The sequence below is a fragment of the Fusarium solani genome, assembly GCF_023522795.1.
Source record: "Fusarium solani strain SB1 chromosome Unknown bctg00000000, whole genome shotgun sequence".
NCBI lineage: Eukaryota > Fungi > Ascomycota > Sordariomycetes > Hypocreales > Nectriaceae > Fusarium > Fusarium solani.
This window is the reverse complement of record NW_027072157.1, coordinates 3,626,802-3,647,904: the sequence shown is the minus strand read 5'-3', so window position 1 is coordinate 3,647,904 and position 21,103 is coordinate 3,626,802. Positions and strand designations below refer to the sequence as shown.

The following is a 21,103-nucleotide window of genomic DNA, read 5'->3' as shown; positions in this document are numbered from 1 at the left end:
GGACGACGACGAGATGGAAGAGTTCACGACGGCATGGGCATGGGCCCCTGATCTTCCTTCTCCACATTCAACCTCAACCCTGGTTCATCCCGTCCAGATGTTGGCTTTGCTCAGCCTGGTCTGCCAGCCTTTTAGGTCATGAGGCCACAAACCTCGTCCCCCTGGCCCTGGCTAAATCACTTAACGCGTCTTGTCAGCCTCCACGGGGATGATCCCTCGATGGGCATTTTTGCGAGAAGGATGCGCCATCATGGTGTCTGCTCCTGTACGTACCTCACTTCAGAAAACTTCGATAGATGGGGATCCAAGATGCCATTAACGAGTGGGGATGCATGGTTCGGCAGACGGTGGATCCTGCGGGAAAAAAAGAAGCGAGTTTCTGGTCACGAACTTGACGAAAAAGCAGCTTTAGCTTGAGATGCCGCGCTAGAAGCAGGAATGGCCTCTGAGACCGGCGCGAGACAAAAAGAGGCTTAGAACCAAAGGACCATGGCCGAGGAGAGGGTGTGGGCAAGTCCGGGCTGACCAAAGAGAAGACGAGCTAGACGAAAGATCGGATTGTGAGCCGTCCCGTTGATAGGCTCGTCCCGCCCGTTTCGACCCCAGCTTAATAGCCATCATCCAGGAACGCTCGGGCTTGATGTTTGTCCGTCCGTTTCGTCTGCGTTTTGAATGATACGGTGAGCGGACGTAGATCGGGAGACGATCATGATCATGATCATGGGTATCAGAGGGTGATGGGATTGTCGCTTCTACGAGAACATGAGATTCTCCGTCTGCAAGACCCTATCCACCCATCCTCAGGGTCCAATTGATGTATCCTTGTGTGTCTGCGCTGCATGAGATAGCTGACGGTGAGATCCGACTGCTCTTGAGATGGGGTCTTGCATGACGGATGTTCTGAGAGTTGAGAGTTGAGAGTTGAGCGGTCGCCCCCGATACTGCAGGTCCACCACCACCACTACCGCCGCCCAGTGAGTAACTAGACCTCTGCCGTCTCTTGCAGCTACAGTGGTGGGCCTCGCTGGCACTGGTAGTTCGTGGGTGGTGGGACACTGAAACCCATGCCTTGGCCTTGGCCCCTCCCCTCCCTCTCAAAGATCGTGCGTACGTGCTTCTTGCTGCAAGGCACGCAGCCCTCCTCCTCATCATCTCGAGAGAGCTGCGAGGGGTAAGGTCCTTGTACAGTCAGACGGGCATACAGAACGGCTGGTGGTTGGTCCCCCCTCAGTTCCCCATTCCGACCTACACCGAAGAGGGCCTTTCCCCCTCTCTCTCTCGAAACCAACATCGTCCCGTGTCTTTTCGTGACGGCACCATCAAAGAATGACTTGCATCAGTAGCTCAGCGCCCGTCGTAGCATCCCCCTCCCCATCCAAGACCCAACCAAACATGCACTCGAGAATATCCTCCCCTAGGCCCAGAGCGGCACGAGGCTGAGCTCGTGACATGGAGGAGTTTAATTACACTCGGCCTCGTGCAGGAAGAAGCAATTATTCATGTCTCTGTTTGTCACTCAACTTACAGAACGAGCAACAAAACCCTACCTAACCTGGGTTACCTAAACCCACCATCTCGCATACATCAATTTCCACCCCCGCCAAACACACGACGCACATCATCCAACGTCGTTGCGGCCCCCGCCGCAGCTGGTGATGCCATGAAACCATGGAGTTGACCGGCGAGCGGGGGGCGGAAGGGAAAGGTGAGAGACATGACCTCATGAGAGGCGCTCTTTTTCTTTTTCCTTCTTGTTGAGACAATATTGATGGCCTCAGCGTGGTGGATTAAGCCGTCGATAGCAATTTAGCAAAGTGGTTGCATACAGGGCACGAGGAGATCCCGTCTGCCCGGCTTATGGTGGCTCAGAGTGCTCTTGAACACTGGATCCAAGACACAAGTCAGTACAATGGCTTACAGTGGTCAAGCAGGGGGTGCCCACGTGACATTGGGGGCGGCATATCACGGCCTAGAGGCTAGAGCCATTGCCAGCCAACCCAAGACGACGTATGCACACCACACATCCATCGCATCTCATCAAATGATCACACGTCCAAGCTGCACAGCCTCGTCGTCCGACAGCGATTGTCGTTCCATAGCCCATCACATCTCACAAAAGAGAGCAGCAGCAGTCTCCGTCTACCGTGCTACGCTGCATCTGTGGGGCCGTGTGTTGGTGATGCTACAGCAGCAACCACGGGTTCGATATCACATTACGGATATAACCCACTTGCCAAATGGATATCAATGCATTGGATGTTTCCAACGGCCCCAACGTTCGTTCGTCTTGCTTTCCCCGCCGTTTGAAACGCTGCTTCTCCACCGATCCGCGACGTTGATGATGATGATGAACGGGATCCATACTCCGTTTTGGGCCTTCCGTTCCGCACTCTTTGGAATGCCTCGTAGGGTCTTGGCTCTGGGCACGGCAACGGCAACGGTCTTGGATTTCTAATCTTTGTCATCGAGACGACGATCATCCTCTCGCCTGCGGCCGGTCCGTCTGCGCGATGAGACGCTGCGGCTTGCTGGTCAGCTTCGAGTCAAGCGCAGGAGACTACGCAGATGTACTGTAGGGATCGGAGATGCCAATGGATACTTGATTACGACAGCCGAGCTTGCCCATGCCCACGGAAGCACCGGACTCGAAGAGATGGTATATCGGTAAGCCGAGATGCCATTGCAGGACTCGAAACAAGAGGTTGTTCGCAAACGACTCTGCGCTCCACAGCGAATCCTCCTCAACTTTGCCTATCCTGTGCTTCACGGCATGACGGCGCTCTATTGCGTCCGGCTGTCCATCAACCCCGGACCTGTCCCCCTCGCAACAGAGAGCCAAGAGACCCATCTTTTGTCGCGTGGCAGAGCAGCTCTTTTTTTATTCCCATTCTCCTCCATTCTTCAACCGTTTCTGCGGCTGGGGTGGTATCTTTACAGGGGCATCAGACAAGCATATCCCTGCCTGGGAGTGATCGATTGGCGAACAAGGTCCGGAGCTTGTGTTTGAGATTTTTCCCAGTGGAAAAGGCGCAGAGCAGCATTGAGGGATCTCGATTATGGATGGGATGGTTGTTTTGGACTGGAAGTAGCATTGTCCGTCTCATGGGGGTGACAAAACCTGTTTCGCGGAATCTGTTCCATCCATGAACCAACAGACAGAGTTACACGAGCAATTTTTCTTCTCTTGTTGCATACTCGGTACATACACCAGGCCTCGCTCGACTCGACTCGACTCGTTGTCCCTCTCTCCACATGGGCCTTCACGGTGGCCAATTCGATACCTACAGCGCAGTCAAAACAACCAAGTGCGGCGAGGTACACCAAGAATAGGCCGTTCAGGCGGGCCAGCTTGCCGTGCGTGCTTCTCGACTCCATCTCGTGGCATTCACGATCTGACTCGCATTCACGCACACCAAAGCTGTCCAATCCAGCAGAGACACAACATGCACCGTGAACACGAAAAAGAAGACGACTGCTGCATCATGCGTCATCAGCAAACAAGCAGCGGCGAGTCCGTAAGTCGCCCAAACTTGTGAGGCAGAGTTTACTATCCAGACTCCTCTTATCACCACCCATCATGTTCGGCTCTGCTCCGTCGGCAGCTAACAACAAGATGCGGCTCTTCTCATCCGGATGGGTGGTGAGAAATGAAATTGAAAAGGCTCCCTTCTGTAACAGTCTCGCCGTGACAGAGCAAGGATGCCTCAGCAAATCACGACGGCAAACCCCATCTACAAGCCGCCTGTGGTGCCAGCGTATGACTGCATGGAAGAGCCCTGCGACCCTCTAAGCGTCCCATCCTGCCATCTCCCCTTCCCAGGGCCTCGGGTTGGGTTGTTTGCTGGCTTTTCTTGTTTAAGGCTGATGGGGCCTCGAAAACCGGCCGCATGTACGAACTTTCAGGTACAGTGCAATCCGTTGGCTGGCTGTCGTTCCTCAAAGGGAGCAAGAGAGGTGGCCGCACATTTGGCCGCATAGAACGTGGCATGCGGATAGCTTCAAGCTTGCTTGGGCACCAAGCTCCTACAAGCCAATCAATGGCAACCCAGAAGAAAAAAATGCCTCTTTTTTTCTTCACTCTTTGCTAGTTCGTCAATTGCAACCGGGACTATTGTAGCCGAATTGTAGCTTGGTTCTTTGACAGCCACTTCAATTGATCCAATTGCTAGCTCTCACTCTGGCTCCAAATAAGCGCGTTTCACGATTTTTTTCTTCACCTGTCAGACTCGACTCGCGGCCATACACGTGTGTCACCAGCCATCCAACGTTTTTTCTCCGGATGCGCGGGGATTTTCCTTGGCTGTTGGAAAGTTAATTCACTCATTATGATGTCTTTCTCTCGATCTTGGGTGGCGACTTTCTGTATCAGCTGCCTTGGAGGGTTGCACGCCGACTCAAGTAATATAGAGATGGACATCTATAGCAGGTGCTCACGATACCACATGATGAGGGCATTGTGAGAACACTTGTTAGGCGTTAGAGACTAACTAATGCGAGTCTCGCCCTGCAGTTCAGTCGTGCAGCTCCAAGTTCCTGCAAGCAAGCAAACTTGTCTCTGCCACGCATCGAACCAACCACCTCAATTAGCAGCCAGGCAACTATCGCTGGACGGAACTAACGTGACCTAAAGAAACCGGTTATCTGCTATCAAGGAGCATTAAGGGTCCTTATGTTAAGCTATAGTTTCTCGCATTAACTCCCCCATCAACTGACTCGCCGTCTGAGTGCTAACGGCTCGAGCCCACTTTGCCGTGTCATTGCCGTGCATGGTCCGAAGAGTCGATGATGCCAAGGCATGTGATTTTCCCGGGAACAGGCTCCATGGTCTCGTTTCAGAGAGGACTGGACCGTGAGGAGTCAAAGGGCGGTGAGGTTTGCCCGGTTTTCCTCATGTTGAGGCATAGGGTAGGCAGCTTTGCAAGAGTACCTAGGTTATGAAGTCGATAGCAAACATATGGAGTTGATCAAGACCGAATATGACTGAGTATGAGTATGTTTTGCAAGGCCAGGGCTGAGGCTAATTTCGTGTGGAGGAGCACGTGTGGTGAGGTAGGTATTCATTAACAACCCAAATATGAAGGAAGACCATACCCCAGAGTGTGGACAATCACCACCAGATTGGAACTCAAGCATAGTTCCATCTATAACACACGAAATGGCCAACTTAGCGACAGAGCAAATGCCCCATGCTTCAACTTGGGTTTATAGTATGTATTCATTGTTGATACCTGGCCGAAATGGCCATTGAAGAGTCCAGAGAGGCCTTGCCCAGTGTCACTAGCTTTCCTACGCTCACTCGAGTATCGTCCAACACGATGCAATAGATAAGCAGACACGGACAAAGGCTCACACAAGGCGGATATCCAGAATGGACGCCAAATGAAGTTGATGTGTCAGTGACATTCCTTCCCGTGAACAGGAAACCCATCGACTGCTACCCCTGGCTGCTCACAGAGTCGACCACAATAGTCGAGATGCCATCAGTACTGTTCAAATGTGGTACTGCTTCAACACATAAGATTCGGACCGTCTAAAGACCGTGTTGCACCCAGTCCTGCCGCGCAACCCACTGTCAAGCTCACTGCACAAATAGGCAGTTGTCACGTAGCAACGAGTTTAAATGCGCTCGCATTCAACATCAGCTGTTAACAAGACTAGGATACAGAAAAGTATTAAAGACAAACCACTAGATTTGCTCCAATGACAATAAAATGAAAACAAATGAGAAAATACGAATGATAGTCCCTATCAAAGGCACCCAATGTCACTTGACGCCGCTTGCTCACCCCAAACTCCAAACATCCACCACTGCCTTTCAACAACACTTGTTGTTATCCAAGAGGCACTCGCCCCCGATCCATCACACTACACTAGAAACGTTCCCGAGTCTAGTTCGCGTCATATATGTCCTCAGAGTCGTCCTCATCGCTAGCTCTAGAGGAGCCACCCCCCTGGTTGATGTTGAAGGAAATCTCGGGAAGATCTTCGAAGAGCATGCACTGATACCAGGCCTCCTCGGCCCTTTCAAGACGCTTCTCGCAAATCTTGATCTCGGTGTACATGCCAAGATCTCTCAGCAGGTCCACGACGTCGTACGTACACTCATCCGAGTGATCGTCTCTGGCCAGCTTGCAGAGGACTTCCATAAACGCCGAAGGGTCTGCGTCGCGTGCCCACTCGAGCAGACGGCATTGGATCTTTGTCCAGGTTACGACCCATTCCGCATCCAAGCTGCCACCCCCAAGACGGCACTCGATGGTACGTCGACCGCCTCTGGAGCGCTGGTCGCCCGGGGTCATGCCTTCGAGCGTGTTCGCCGCCCAGTTGCTACTGGCATACCGGTCGTCCTCTTCATTCCTGCTCATCAGCAGTGCAATCTGATGAACGCCGGCATCACAGGAAAGAAGCTCCTTGACCCCCGGCCAGGTGGGCTTCCACAACTTTGCGGCTGGGTACCATGTCGGCTCATCATGCCGAGCCACGATCTTAGGGTCCTCCAGAATCTTCTCTATTTCGAGTTGTTTCTGCCTAGGGCGTCCTTCCTCCAGGAACGGTTTAGGCGTTGAACCGGGTGAAGGCGAAGGTGGAGGATCCAGGCCGACCAGGTCAAAGTCAACTTGAGGAGGTAATTCGCGTGTGATGGATTCACCATCGAGCCGCGCTTCCTTCTCCGGCGTCAGCACGAAGTCGCCGCCTGGTATCCGCCGTCTGTGTCTCCGTGCCCGAAAATCCGGCTTCTTGGGCCGGAAAAAGGGCTTGCTATTGGGAGCCTCCCAGTCCGAATCATCACTGGGACACTCGGGATCCAAGGCCGCAAAGTCCTGATCCCGACTCTTTTCCTGTTCCTCGATGTGTTGGCGAAGCTTTTGACGCGACACAACGGGGGCTTCCCCAATTTCCTCGTTCGCCCGAGATATCGAGGAATCCAGCTCGATGCGTGGTTAGCAAGGATGTCGTGAGCCTCCTTGGCATCCATACCTTTTGAGAGGTCAGTGTAGGCGAGGCGGCGGTTAGAGTTGGAATACTTGGCCGCACTCCTGCCTGGGCAGTGAAGGGTGGACAAAGCACTGTCCGTTGCCCAGATGAGAGCAGCATAATTCCTTGCAGCCCTCATGTCTAAATGGTGAGGACCATTCCCGACGTGAACATGCATTCCGCATCTTTGATTGACCCGAACCCGGAAGTTGGTCGTCAACAGTCGGACAACGGCCGCGAGAAGCCGGAATGCTTCATCACAAGAATATAGCGGTGGGCTATTCAATTCAACAGACTCCCAACCAGTGGCACCAAAGGAACCGTCATCCGGCACACCGGGTTCCGACACCGAGCCATCAGTGCAGACTAGCCACCCAAGGGGACTAGATTCATCACGGTCGTCTTGTTCTTCTTCTTTTGTATATGCATCTAAGCCGTGCCCCCTCAGCATCTGAGCTATCCTGTCTGTGACCGGTATTTTGGTGCATTCTACGGATGGGAGGCCGGTTGCACTTTCGTCGTCAACACCATTCATTCGATAAAAGACGAGAAATTCTAGCTCGACGCCGAAGCTGACGTGTGGAGGACGTGTATACTTGTCCTGCTCTGATGATGAAGGCGGCTGTGGTCCGTTGGGCGCCGTACCTTGATTGTTGGTGTTCATGATGCGAAGTGTTGGTCTGGATTACTTGTTATCTGTAGAGGTGGTCAGCTGTTGAGAACATCCAGAAGAGGTCTGCTGAGTGAGTGAGTGAGAGAGGCTAACTGTATAACACTCTCTGGAAGGACACTTCGGAATATATACTACCTTAGCACCAGGCCTTTCTGGGATGTCTGTTCCCCATCAGCAGCTTGTCCACTCCACTTGACCGTTCATCAACCATTGTAGGCTTTGTTCACCATCATTCGCCCAATGAACACCAGGCATGATGAGACGGAATTTGAATCGTGCTTGGGGTAACCATAGCCTTGAACAAACAATTCCTTTATCCAACGGGGCATCAAGGGGAAGAGAAGACTGGAAGCCAAAGGTTTCTTTGTTCTTTGTTCAATATGAAGTTTTCCTACTCCCTTTCGCCTCTTGCTATGATTGAATTGGAAAAAGTAAAAATAAAGCACAAACATCCACCACCCCAAAGTGCGACTTTCCCTTTGTTGTTACCCACGGGGCAATACAAAGCAGAAAGTCGCACTGCCGCAGCATGAAGCATTCAATCCGTCAACCATCAGTCCAATACGCCTGAGCGTGTCATTACCTCGTCAAAGCTTCGAGGGAAGCTTCCATCGTCGGGTCTTTACTCGTCAAAGGTATCGCGTTGCATGTCTGGAAAAAAAAAATGTGTACTTGGTAACAAAAATGGGTACGAGAAGTGAAAACAGGCGTTCGAGGAAACGACGTCAACCTGGCACCCATCGGTCCAGCACCTGTAAACAAGTGCTAGAACCTGTGTCGTGGCGCTGCCAATAGAGCACCGCATACGTAAACCTCTTTCGCTCGTTAGAGCAGATAGGCCAGCATGCCGAGAGCAACAGCTGCAGCAGCACCCTTGCCCGCTGGCGCCATAGTAGGGGCGGCAAGGCCATCGGAGCTGGTCGAAGTTACGGATTCTTCGGTGGCAGAGGCGCTGGCTGCCGACTGAGTGGCCGACCGGGTGGCAGTCGAAAGGGTGGTCGTGGCGTCATCATCATCGTCGTCGTCGCTGGCAGTGTTCTTGGGAGGAGACCGAGTCGCACAGAGGGCCTGGATCTTCTGCTTACAATCCCGCTGGCCACTCTGGCTGCCGGCATTCTGCGAGATGCACTGGGCGAAGAGCTCCTGGCAGATAAAGGTGGGCATGGTCTGGGTGTAGTACTGGAGACCGGGAGTGGAGCTGTTGGAAGTGCAGGCGCATTCCCACTTGAGGGTTTCCTGATAGCGGCATTAGCTTCCATGACCATACAACAGATAGGTGTGTTGAGCAGTGCACGTACCGCAGTGCAGTCGTTGTCCTTGGTGTCGTCCTTGCAGAGGGTATCGCAGGTGTCCTGCTGAGCATTGCACCAACCGGCTAATAAAATATACTGGTCAGTATAATCCTCTGGTTTTCTGACCTTGCTCGGCGGCTTTGGTACATACCTCGTGTTCCGAAATCAACAGTGCCTGGGTCAATGGTCATGTCCAGGGAGCTCTTGTAGGTTTGGACAGCAGTCTGAGCCGTAACGGCCGAAACGGCCAGGGCGAAAAAGGCGAGTGTGGATCGCATTTTGGATGATTCTGATGTTATGGATGAATTGAGACGGATACCGAAGAGTGCGATGAGGAGACGGTGCGACGAGCAAGGTCGAAGATCACCAGGTGGTATGATGATGTTGATCGATGGATGCTCCGGGGTGGTGTTGTTGTGTTTGCTTGGTGTGGTGAAGCAGGCGGAGTGCTAGGTATTTATCTTGACCCAGAAACGGGAAGCTTGATGCAAACAGGGACGGGAGGGAAGGGGAAGGGGAGCAGACCAAACGCGGAGGCTCAAGGGAAGGTGCGTTGGGTTTTAAACGAGGGAGCAGGGAAAAAAGGAAGCGATGATCGGATTTGGTCTGGGCAGGTGCGGTGCAGTGCTGTACCAGTGCCAGTGGCCTCGGTTTGATTAACGTTTTGCAACAGACGATGCTTCCAGACCTTGTCGGTCCAAATCGGCCGGCACGCACCCACAATCCGTAACCTACAGTACCTACAGAACATACCCACGCGGCCCATGGATCCAACAAAACCCACATCCATGAGGCCCATGAGCCAACATGGAGCTCCGGACCTATCAGTCCAGCTGCGCATGAGCTGCTGCTAGCTGGGCCTTGCCCGCCAGCTCTCCTCGCTCCAAACTCTCAAGGGCAACGACGCACAGGCACAAGCCAGCTAGAGGTCGCATCGAATCGTATCCACCCCTTGCCCGGCGCCCGCTTGCAGCCACTCACGACATGCCCCTGCTCGCCCTTGCCGGCGCCATTTCCGTTCAGTCGTCATGACTACCACCACCATCATTGCTCCGCGCCAGGAACCATCCCATCCCAACCATCATCCATGGCATTCACTGCTGCAACTGCCTGAAATGGCCATCGAGATTCTGCCGCTGACCAAGACACCAAGGCCAAGACCGGGGCCGGGAGGCCGCCACGCTCGAACCTATCGAGGGAAATAACCGGGCCCACGAGGTCCGGAAAAGAGGTTGGGTCCGTGGGAGGCGGCAGCCCACGACTCGACTTGTTGCGCACAACAAGGATTAGACGCACTTCGATAGACAATCGGTGGCCTGGTAGCAAAGTCTCGGCATCACGCTAGCACCGTCTTCTCTCGTCACTCTCGCTCGTGTTGAACCTGGGCCCCAGCATGGAGCCCAATCTGGCCAGCACCAGTTTTTGCCAGCTGGAGATGCCCGGCTCAACAAGCGAGAACTCCATCCGATGCCGAGGGCCCATATCTGAGACGAGCCAATAATCTCGAGCACCTTGAATCACCATTGTCTCTAATATTTGACACGGGCCACCTTGGCGACCATCTGTATTGCCTCATCAGAGCTCCGTTCCTCACAAAATGGGCATGACGGCCACAGAGTGTTGTCTTTGTGGGTTGATCCCAAACTCCAACGCGTTGGGCCTCGGCAATGTCATCTCCACGTCGACGTCGAGCACTCGGTTCTTGGCGCGAGGTTGGAGCTGCAACTAGAGATCTGCTCGACAGCGCCATCTCCGGAAAAGACGGGACGCCCGGAAAGTGGAAAGGGAAAAGTCCATCCATCTTCCGCGTCCATTTGGCTCATCACAGCCAGGGACGCCAAGACGACAATCTTTCTCCAACAGGCTGGGTATCATCGATGGCATCCCAGCTCGGATGTATCAAACGCCTGGTCCTTTTGCCCACGCTGGGTTATCTCAATCTAACCCATGTGCATGGTGCGCAGTGTCACAGACAGACAGATACACATATTGGGCTCTGTGCGATCCATGCAATAGCTGTCATCGCATCCCAACGCTGTACCGCTGCAGGCCCTACAGGAATTCACCACGCTCAAGATGCCATCTAGAAATTTTCACATTAAGTGGATGACCCTTTGGAAGCGTACAAGACAACCTAGCATGCAGCTGCCAGCTTGTCCCGCGCGATTGACTCCACCCGGCCCCATCTTCCCTGTCTCGTCCCATCCAGAATGCGTCACTTTCATCCCCCCTCCCAAGCTAATCTGCCCATTCCCCCGTCCCTCCGACTAGACTGGACTGGCCTTGCTTTGCCTATCATCCATATTATCCATATTGCAATTTCTGATCATGTATCAAGTTTGATTGTGGCCAGCGGCAATCAAATTGGGCCGGTTCTCGCCTCGGAGCCATTCACTGTTCCTCGACAATGGATTTTGAAACGAAGGAGACCGTCAACGAGACCCAGGAGCTATCGCGACAATGCTGCGACAAGCTCCTGTGAGCTTTCGCCAATCATATCACCCAACCAGCGCCCCAGACCGAGGGTCGAATGAGACGCCAGTCTGAACTTGAGTAACACTGCGCGTCTCAGTCGCCAGGTCAGCGAGACAGCAACACAACGGCGCCACATGCTTAGCTTTGCAGATCGGCCAACGTGAGAGGCCATGATAGCCGCCTTGCGGAGCACCTGTCATCTGTTTGGCCTCGAATCTCCAATACTCCAACCACTCGGTTTTGGCCTCTTCTCCATGACACGCGGGGAGGCTGGGCGACCCGAGTCTATTCCCTCTACGGAGCGCTTTGTGAGTTAGGGCTGCAGAGGCACCTCCACACGCGCGATACCCGTACTACCGACTGGCGATCGATCGGTTCCCAACCCCTCGGGCTTTCTTGTTTGACTGCCTCTCGTGCCACAACAGTGCGTTCTCTAGCAGTGTCGCGCAATAGGCTAAGCGCGTGGTACGGATTGGGCTTGCTAATGATAGGACGTTCAAGGTTTGTTTGAACCTGTTCAGGCGTGGTTGTGGGCTGAGCCGTAGGGTTTGTTTGACTGGCGATCTTTTGGCCTCGTCCCTATGATCCACTCGAGTCCTCGGTATCATTGATGAGCTTGCAGCTGACAAAGTTTGAGCCGCCATCTTGGTAGTCATATTCGAGTTTCCCCGAGATGCACAGCAGCCGCTTGCGTCTAATCCCGAATGTGTCAATCAGAGAGCCTCCATAAGCCGCGCGGCCACGTCTGAGTGTCTTCCGGACGGGCAAAGCTCGAGTTTACTTGAGCGTCGGATCGTGTGCGAGTTGCCATATTTCCGTGCCGATACTCCGTCAGGTGCTCTTTACATTGCCTATGGAGAGTGAATGCTGCCGACTTCTCCGTTGCTAGGCTCGTTATTCGTTGTCAATCTTGTTGCATTCCCCGCTAGCCCGGCAACGTCTTCCGATCTCTGTTGATGGGTTATGGGCTCTTATCAACCTTCCCCTCCCTCTCGCAGTGAGACCTCGTCATTATGAAAAGGGGCTCAATGGTGTCTCACTGGTGCCCTTTACGTATCCATCATATTGCAGGGCTCTGTCTTTTTTGTTCCATATGTGGAGGGGTGGCGTTGTCTTTGAACAGTTACGATCGGGCCTAGTTGTAAATGCCCAGCGAGTATATATCGTCCCTTTGCTATGTCTTCCTTATCGGTTGTCCATGGCAAAGGGCCATTACCGTAAATTGGTTTGCTCGACACGTGCCAGCCTTATACGGACATCCAACACAACCAGCAGTGTTTGGTGCAGATTGGACTGACGTATTACAGTGGGATGGGGGAGCTGTGATGAATATGTTTCTGGCGTCATTGAGTGTCACGGATGTACCTAGGGATCAAGGCCGGTCTTTGTTTTATGGTGCCATGTTCATCGTTCTGGTGTGGATTCTAGCTAGGACACAGTCACTGACTCAATTGTGTATGTTGATCAGTATCTAAGTGCTTGGTGGTTTTCTTGTGGTCTGAACAACATGCTTGGCAGCTGAAGGTACGGGCTTTAGTTCTCATCCACATGGTGATGATCGGGAGCCGGTAGCACTTCTAAAGCCCTCTATACCGGACTACCTAACGTACCCTACCAGACCGGGCGTGTTCAGAATGGCATGCCGGTGGTCGAAATATCACAAATCAATCAGAACAATAAATCATGTCACCCGAAATTCAGCACTTCAAGGTCAGCTCTAGGGTAGCCAGGTGGAAGTCAGCACCTAAAAGGACGGGATCAGCGGGGGTGGGGGCTCTCAAGACAACCAGGTCCCTGCATCCAAGAGCGGGACGATCCATGGTTAAGTCAAGCACCTCCAAGCCAACAACTCCACAAACGCGGCGCCCAGTAGGTAGCCAGTGCTGCTTATCAACGACATTCATCCATCATCGAACAGCCCAGATCACCCAGCTACTCGAGCAACGTCCATTCGGAACCACATGTTTCCGCCGTCATAAGCTGGCCCTCAATGCACTGCGACTGCCGCTAGCCCTTCTGTTGTCGCCATTGCATCTCGTGTCTCCCCTCGAACCTCACCGACGCCTTCATCATGGATCGACTACCCCGAGAGCTCATCGATGCCATCCTCCAACAATGCGTATTCCTCGGCCCAAAGAACAAAGTCCTTTCGCTTCGCCTCGTCTGTCGTGTCTTCGACCATATCCTCAAACCCTTTGCCTGCCGAACCCTCGACCTGGATTTCTCGCGCCTGAGCAAGACGAGCGGCGTGCCGCATCCGCAGATGGATGCGCTTCAGACGGTCGGATACCACTGCAAGAGTCTCTACATTGACCTGATGGTCCTGCGAGATGATCGTAAGCCCATGCCATCGTGTCCCTGGATGTGTAGTCGCTGACATGGATGATTGGCTAGTCGAAGTTGAGTTCCTTGATACAGTTTTCGCGCGGGTCCCGTCCATGACCGACTTCTGTCGAACGCTACACAAGAAGTACTGCATGAACGAAACGTCATTCACGGAAATAGACTACTACCGTACCGTAGAGGAGATGCTCTTCTACTGCCGCGACGTCGACCGTCTACGTCTCAACCTCCCCTTTCAGCTCGTCGGCCGCCACTGCAATGCCGCCACCATGATCCTGGCCAACACCCTCAAGGCGTTTGCTCAGCGATCCGAAGAGGACTCGGCCAAGCTCAATACTCTGGTCATAGAAAACGTGACCGATGTCGCGATATGCCACCTGTGGATGAACCCAAGCGATGTCATGAACATCATCAGAGTATTAGAGGTGCTGGAACATCTCGTCCTGACATTACGACGACACGAAAACGACCCGCAGCGTGTAGGCCTATTTGGATCGTGTCTCTGGAACCTGGTTGAGAATGCGGAGGAGCTCAAGAGTCTGTGCTTGATAGGCATGGATCACGACGACCGACCTCCACGAGGATTGAAGCAGACCAAATTCTGGCAGATGCCTGTCGAGGAGTGGCTTGCTAAATCGCTGCCCGCTCCCTACATCATCCTCTCCAACTTGACATGCCTGGAGCTCAAGAGAGTTGAGGTGTGCCCAGAGGTTTTCCTTCGGACAGCAGAGAACTTTGGACCCACGCTTCAAGAGCTATACCTGAACGAGGTATATCTCAAAGTCGAGCAGTCGAGGGATTGGAATGAGGACTCTAAGAAGGTCCTCTGGGTAGGAATGCCGAATCAGAGACCCGGAGAGGATTGCCATTGGATCGCCATGGCGTTGAGATGCGCTACACCACAGCTGAGGGTCTGTCGAGCATCTTTCCTGGCCTACGATCACTATCTCAGAGAAGACATGCCTACCCACCCTGAGTTTGACCTCATTGACCCCTGCGGTCTTGGCAGAAGCATCTCTCAGCGTTTCGTCGAGGTTGTAATGGGCATTCGCCAACCCACGACAGCTACTAAGGATCCTGTCGAATATCTTCCCGCAGACGCTCACTTTGACAGCCTCGTACACGACCTTCGAGTTCGAACCCGTGCACTTGGGGTAGTTGAATATGATGCAAATGCATATCAGACGGCTGTTGCGAATCCGACGTCGGAGTGGCAGCGAAGCATTGACGGCGTCTTCCCTAACTGCAACTCAAATACGCTCGACGAGCTACACTACATCGCCGAGACAGCGTGTCAAGGCATGAACGAGATACACCAGCGGCGCAACGAGTGGTCCACCGAGAGCAGCATGGCCAACGAGTTTACCGAGAACCTTTTCAGCGTCCCTGCGACAGACGAGCAGCAGGAAGAAACGATTTGACGAGTCACAGTTCACATACGCACACACATGATCGCATGGAGTTACACGGTTGGCAAGTTCAAATACCTTGGCGCACTTATAGACGATTGTCAAGTTGAATGATAATATTAGGTAGCTTGCCATTATCAAGCACCAATACCAGAAATGATGCAAATCGCACCGTTTTTTAACCCTTGTCGCTATATGAATGCCCGCTCTCTCTCAGGACTTTGTTGAAAGTCCATCACCCTCTTTTTTGGTTTCAATGCCTCATGGCATCTTCAAACAAAAGAAAACAAATCTCATCAAATGTCGTCATAGGTCATCTAAAGAAGCAGAACTCCATAAATATCGAGCACACACACGCTTAGTGCCCGTTGGAACCGTTAACGCCGTTGGAACCGTTGACACCGTTGGTCTTGGTCTCCGCGACAGCCTTCGTGAGGGCCTGCAGGACGTCGTTCTTGAGATCCTCGGCGTCCTCGACACCGCAGCTGATGCGGACGAGGTCGTCAAAGATACCCACCGCCTCACGCTGATCCCTGGGAATACCGGCGTGGGTCATGCTGCTGGGAACCTCGACCAGACTCTCAACACCACCCAAACTCTCGGCGAGGGTGAAGATCTTCGTCACCTGGCAGAAGCGCTCAGCGGCAGCGTGGCCGCCCTGGATGCGGAAGGAGAGCATACCGCCGCCCATGCCGTCGCGGTGCTGCTTCTTGGCGATGTGTCGGTGGGGGTGAGAATCGAGGCCGGGGTAGTTGACGGCAATGACGAGGGGCGAGGCCTCGAGAGCCGTGGCAACAGCGGTCGCGTTGTGGCTGGCCTCGCGAGCTCGCAGGTGCAGGGTCTTGAGACCGCGGTGGGCCAGCCAGCTGTCGAAAGCAGAGGGGACGGCGCCAATGGCGTTCTGGAGGAAGCCTAGGCGAGCCTTGAGCTCGTCGCTGTTGAAGGCGGCAACACCCATGACGACATCACTGTGGCCGTTGATGTACTTTGTCACGCTGTGGACGACAATGTCGGCGCCAAGGTCGAGGGGGTTCTGGACATAGGGGGAGAGGAAGGTGTTGTCAACGACAACCAGGACGCCGTGCTTGTGGGCCTCGGAGACGACGGCACGGATATCGACGAGACGGAGAGTCGGGTTGCTAGGGCTCTCGATCCAGATCAAGCGGGTCTGGTCGGTGATGTGCTCGCTGATATCGACCTCGATCTCAGGGGTAAAAGTGACCTTGACACCGTGGGCCTTGGCGACCTGGGTGAAGTATCGGTGGGTGCCGCCATAGACATCAGAGACGGAGATGACATGGCTGCCGGCAGCCAAGCTCTGGAGGATGGTGGCAGTGGTGGCAGAGCCAGATGAGAAGGCGAGGGCGTACTTGGCGTGCTCGAGAGCAGCGACGGCAGCCTCAAAGTTGGTGCGGTTGGGGTTGGCGGAGCGGGAGTACTCGTACTCGCCGACGGGCTTGCCAACGGCAGTCTGGGCAAAAGTGGTGGAGAGAGAGATGGGCTCGATGACGGCTCCGGTAGCGGGGTCGTGTGGGGAGCCGGCGTGGACGGCGAGGGTGCCGAAGGCGTGGACGGGGGACGGCGGGCGAGGCGGGGTGGCCACGGGGTCCGAGTTGAGAGGGATGGCGGACATGATGTTGTTGTTGGAAGGAGGTAGATGTATGTCGGTTGAAGAGGAGAGCAGAGAAAGAGGTGAAGAGGCAAGAGGAATAGGAACAGGAACAGAGGGCTGAGTTGATGGACCAGCTGTTATATATGAACTCGACGAGAGCGAGAGCGCCGGGGTTAAGTGGAGGAGGTAGCGGGGCTCAGAAGGAAAACTTGTACCTATGGATAGGTTGCTATGCCGTGTTTCCCCCTGTCGGGAATGGATATCAAAGAGGCCAAGAGCAGCTTCTTAATGCGGCCAAGTCAGGCTTTCCAATTGCAACTGGCGGCGGTTCCTTTGTTTCTCTTGGTTTGACGCGATCCTGGGTCGAGATGATGCGCAAAAGGCGGTTAACGGAGCGAGGGGGTCCGAGTTCCAGAGGCGCGGGAAGTCGTTTGTTCGTTCGTTCGGGAAAAGGTTTCAAATTCTTAAACCTTGACGATCACGTCAACGAGCACCTTTTTTTTTCTTTTGCAGCAAGGGAGTGCCTTTGCTTGATAGGAAAAAAAGCAAAGAGAGAAGATGACAATGCAGGTTGAAGAGGAGGAAGAAAAAAAAAGTAAAATTATTTGGCGACTCAGGCGCTGAAAAATGAGGTGCTGGTCTATCGTCGGTTATCGGCTCTCGGTGTATCCAAGTACTTGAACAACCTGGATGGTGGTGGTTGTATCGGATTACGGATCTGAGAAAGAGCCCAAGATTGTGGAATCATTCATCCAAAGGGTCCACGAAAGAAAAACTGGGTTCTCGTGTGTCTAAATAGTCGTTTCATGTATGATTGATTACACAACTGAATCCATTGTCTTCTTTGTTGCTTCCATTCCTTCCCATGTCTACTACAATTTGTAAGTCAGAAAAAAAGAGGCTGATGACTCTTCCTCCCCCGGCGCCGAGCCAATGTCACCATCCGCGGCGCACCTCAACAAAGATCTCACCGTCCATTCGGGGTTCACTCCCCCCTGCTTTGGAAAAGATTAGAGGTACATGTAGAGTACGGTCTGGATGGCTCGATGGCGCACCTCGATCAAAAGTCGTCATTTGTCGCTGGCGTCATGACCCGAGAGAGAGGGGTGCGGATTTAGGAAAAAACGGCCGAGGAGGGAATATCCACCGTGATGCTTCCAGCCGCCGTCAGGTGCGAGAGAAAAATCAATGAATCGACACACACACATGGCGGCGGTACCGGGTCCGTCGCTCAATTCGACTCAATGACAAATGCAACTGATCTGTAGCTGCTTATTTACACGCCAAGCACCAGGGCTTGTACCGCCTCACCGTCCGTGCCGGGCACGAGTACATTCAAGTCAAATTCTCCTCCCCTCATCCAAAGGGTCCTTGCGGAACCAACCTGACACTGCGCGAATAGAGAACTCCGTCCGTTTGGTGGCGGGCAGAAGCGGCTCATTCGGGCTAATGGTGGAGGGGGCGTGTGTGTACCTAACAAGATACCTCCGAATGATGCATCTATCTGTAGGAGCTTCTCTGGTGTGTGCAAGAGGCGGATAGCCACGAGGGGAATGTTGGAGGAGAGAGAGCTGGACTTGCATTACTAAGGTCGGCCTTGTTATGTAAGAACAGGGTAGAGAATGCGCCAGCTGTGATCGGTGAGAGAGAGGCATCGGTATGTACCATGCGTGTGACTCGTATCATGGACGATGGGAATCTACGCAGGACAGTTGAACCACAACTCGGACACCAGGAGGTTTCCATCACCTACTGTAGCTTAGCTCACGCCCTTGCGTACTGTAGCCCTACCACTGTATCCTGCTACACTGACGTCTGCTGTAGCTCTGCGAGTTTATTCTCGTCACAGCCTGGAACACGGCCGAGCAGAAATTGGCTTTGGAATCATGGATGGCATGGGCGATACGGGCCTGGTCGGCATCCGCAAATAGCATCCACGAGCGACTTCCCGTGCAGGGAATGTCGTGGTGTGAACAACCTCCGTCAGAGTGTGGGAGTACAACAAGCCAGCATGATGAATAACGAGTGCTCTTCTTACTACGTAGTATTTTTTCTTGCTGACTCCCCCGCAAAACTCAGACGCCGAGGTAGCTGCCAAAAAGGGAGCACCGGTTCCTTGCAGATCGATGTCGTGATTGCTCGTGTCGTCAAGGGAGAGCCGAGTCGCCGTCATAGTCTCGGGTCAGCAGATCTGAGGGTACTCGGCTACCCGTAATGGACAAGTCGGAGGCTGGGTGAATTCTAGAACAAACATGGCGGCTCGTCTATCTAAAATGAGATGTGCTTTTTTTATGAGGCCCGTATCACAGATTGAAGATGAGACATATGGAGCAAAGTCCAACGTTCCCCGGATTTGCTTGCACTTGCACTTGCACTCAGACATGATGCGATGCGATGTGATGCGATGCGCCTTTGCTTGACGCCTTGATGCCTTATCCTCCTGCTTTTCTGCCTTATCCGAGAGTGAGTGTGGAAACTTGGGTCTGCGCGTGGAGCCCAACTGCACCCTTTTTCTTCATTTATTCGTCTACAGCGATTCAGTCATAATTCATGCCCACTCTACGAGGCGAGGCGAGTCCGCTCAAGAGCCAAACTGCTTCACAATCTGAGCAACCTTGTTGGCGAGCTCGTCAGCCTCGGAGCGGGTGGCAGCCTCGGCGTACACACGGCATGCGTTCTCAGTGCCACTGGCGCGGGCAAAGGAACGGGCATTGGTGTACTTCCTAACACACTGGTCAATCTCATCCTGGGCACCGGCGGGCTGGCTGAGTTTGCGCTCGGCATCCGTGGTTTGGAAGAGGTCCTTGTTGCCGACCTCGACGCGGACGAGACGGTTGGGGAGGTCAGTGTAGGTCATGGCCCAGTCCTTAAGAGTCCATCCCTTGTGAGCGAGAATGACCTCCACCATGAGCATGTCCGAGATGGCGTCGCCGACCGTCTGGTTGATGAGGTCGCTGACAGCCGCCAGCGTCTCAAGCGCATCCTTCTGCGCAGGCGACTGGGGTTCCGTCTCGCGGAAAGCGCGGATGGCCTCCTGGGAAAAGACAACGGTGCCGTGGCCGTTAGCCTCAAAGTAGACGCCGACGTCGAACTGGCAGGCGACGTGGTGCAGGTGCTTAACACCAGTGGGAGTGCAGACCACAGGGAGCTGGAGGTGCTTCTCAATGTAGTTGGTGCTAGCACCGTTGGCGTAGGCGGTCTGGACGACGCCGATGCGGAGGTCATCGGCGAGGCCAGCAGAGCGGACGAGGTCGCCAATGAAGGAGGCGTTGAGGGACGAGATACGGTCGCCGTCGAGCATGAAGAAGCCAGTGTCAGGGTCGATCCAGTAGTAGATCAGACGGTCGGCATCACCATCGAGGGAGCAGCAACGGACACCAGGGATAGGCTTGGGGCTGGGAGGAGCTCGCTGCTTGGTCTTGACGTAGTCGGCACCGGCCTGAGACGCTGTTAGCAATTGTGATCTGTACCAGAGTTCAAGCTAGACTTACATCGAGGTTGAGAACCTCGGGGCGGAGCACATCGTCATTGACGACCTTGATGTCGGAGCCGGTCACGTCCTGGGGAATGACCTTGAGCAGCTCCGTAAGCTTGGGGCCTCCAACGCCATTGGCACAGTCGACAATGAGCTGGCCCTGGAGCTTCTTGCCGCGAAGAGCGCGGACAAAGGCCTCGGAGAGCTTTTTGTAGTAACCAGCCTCGCTGACCTCTCCGTAGGCCTTGGGAGTGCCCTCGGTGTTGATGCAGCGGGTCAGGTAGTGAAGCTGGGGGGTGGTAAGGATCTTGTAGTCGGTGTACTCGGTCGAGGTGGCCTCGAAGGCATCGGCGAGGGCAGCGACGAGGGAGTGGCCCGAGGGACGGGTATCACGACCGTAGACGACGCGGCCAGGGGCAGAGAGATCGATCTTGAGCTGCTCAGCGAGGGCCTTGTAGGTGTCGAGGAGCTCCTGGTCGGAGGGGCAGTTGACAAGACGGGTAGCGTAGGCCTCCCACTCCTGCTCAAGCATCTCGCCCATGGGGTCGACAATCTTGACACCGTTGTCAACGGCCGGGTTGTGGCTGGCGGTGATCATAACGCCAATGGCCTGACCATTGAGCTTGCGGCTGCGCAGGCCCGACAGGAGACCGACACGGAAGGCGACGCCATCGAGAAGGTCAGCCTTCATGCGGAACCCCGCAGTGCCATACTTGTAAGTATGGTTGGGCACAATAGGGTGCTTCTCAGAAGCAGCGAGGATCTGGCCGTCCATTCTACGGAGGTAGGTCTTGCGTAGATAGGATGGTACAAGGAGGTGAATGAATCGAGAGCTGAGGTGTGAGAAAG

The 21,103-nt window shown here is 54.0% G+C and overlaps 5 protein-coding genes across 5 annotated transcripts; 1 reads left to right on the top strand and 4 right to left on the bottom strand.

Moving 5' to 3' along the window:
• Nucleotides 1–5,888: 5,888 nt before the first annotated feature.
• Nucleotides 5,889–7,639, bottom strand: MRS44_001161 (uncharacterized protein; the record flags this gene model as incomplete). The annotated part of the gene is made up of 2 exons (XM_065623580.1): nucleotides 5,889–6,929; nucleotides 7,178–7,639. The coding sequence occupies 2 exons, from the start codon at nucleotides 7,637–7,639 to the stop codon at nucleotides 5,889–5,891; spliced, it is 1,503 nt and encodes a 500-aa protein (XP_065480020.1).
• An 834-nt stretch (nucleotides 7,640–8,473) lies between these two features.
• On the bottom strand, nucleotides 8,474–9,218 carry MRS44_001160 (uncharacterized protein; the record flags this gene model as incomplete). Its single annotated transcript, XM_046267657.2, has 3 exons — nucleotides 8,474–8,884; nucleotides 8,947–9,023; nucleotides 9,092–9,218. The coding sequence occupies 3 exons, from the start codon at nucleotides 9,216–9,218 to the stop codon at nucleotides 8,474–8,476; spliced, it is 615 nt and encodes a 204-aa protein (XP_046139065.1).
• A 4,268-nt stretch (nucleotides 9,219–13,486) lies between these two features.
• MRS44_001159 (uncharacterized protein) lies at nucleotides 13,487–15,179 on the top strand (the record flags this gene model as incomplete). Its single annotated transcript, XM_046267654.2, has 2 exons — nucleotides 13,487–13,751; nucleotides 13,810–15,179. 2 exons carry the CDS (start codon nucleotides 13,487–13,489, stop codon nucleotides 15,177–15,179), a joined length of 1,635 nt encoding a protein of 544 aa, XP_046139062.1.
• A 346-nt stretch (nucleotides 15,180–15,525) lies between these two features.
• On the bottom strand, nucleotides 15,526–16,800 carry MRS44_001158 (uncharacterized protein; the record flags this gene model as incomplete). The annotated part of the gene is made up of 1 exon (XM_046267653.2): nucleotides 15,526–16,800. One exon carries the CDS (start codon nucleotides 16,798–16,800, stop codon nucleotides 15,526–15,528), a length of 1,275 nt encoding a protein of 424 aa, XP_046139061.1.
• A 2,560-nt stretch (nucleotides 16,801–19,360) lies between these two features.
• On the bottom strand, nucleotides 19,361–21,029 carry MRS44_001157 (uncharacterized protein; the record flags this gene model as incomplete). Its single annotated transcript, XM_046267655.2, has 2 exons — nucleotides 19,361–20,218; nucleotides 20,271–21,029. 2 exons carry the CDS (start codon nucleotides 21,027–21,029, stop codon nucleotides 19,361–19,363), a joined length of 1,617 nt encoding a protein of 538 aa, XP_046139060.1.
• Nucleotides 21,030–21,103: the final 74 nt, after the last annotated feature.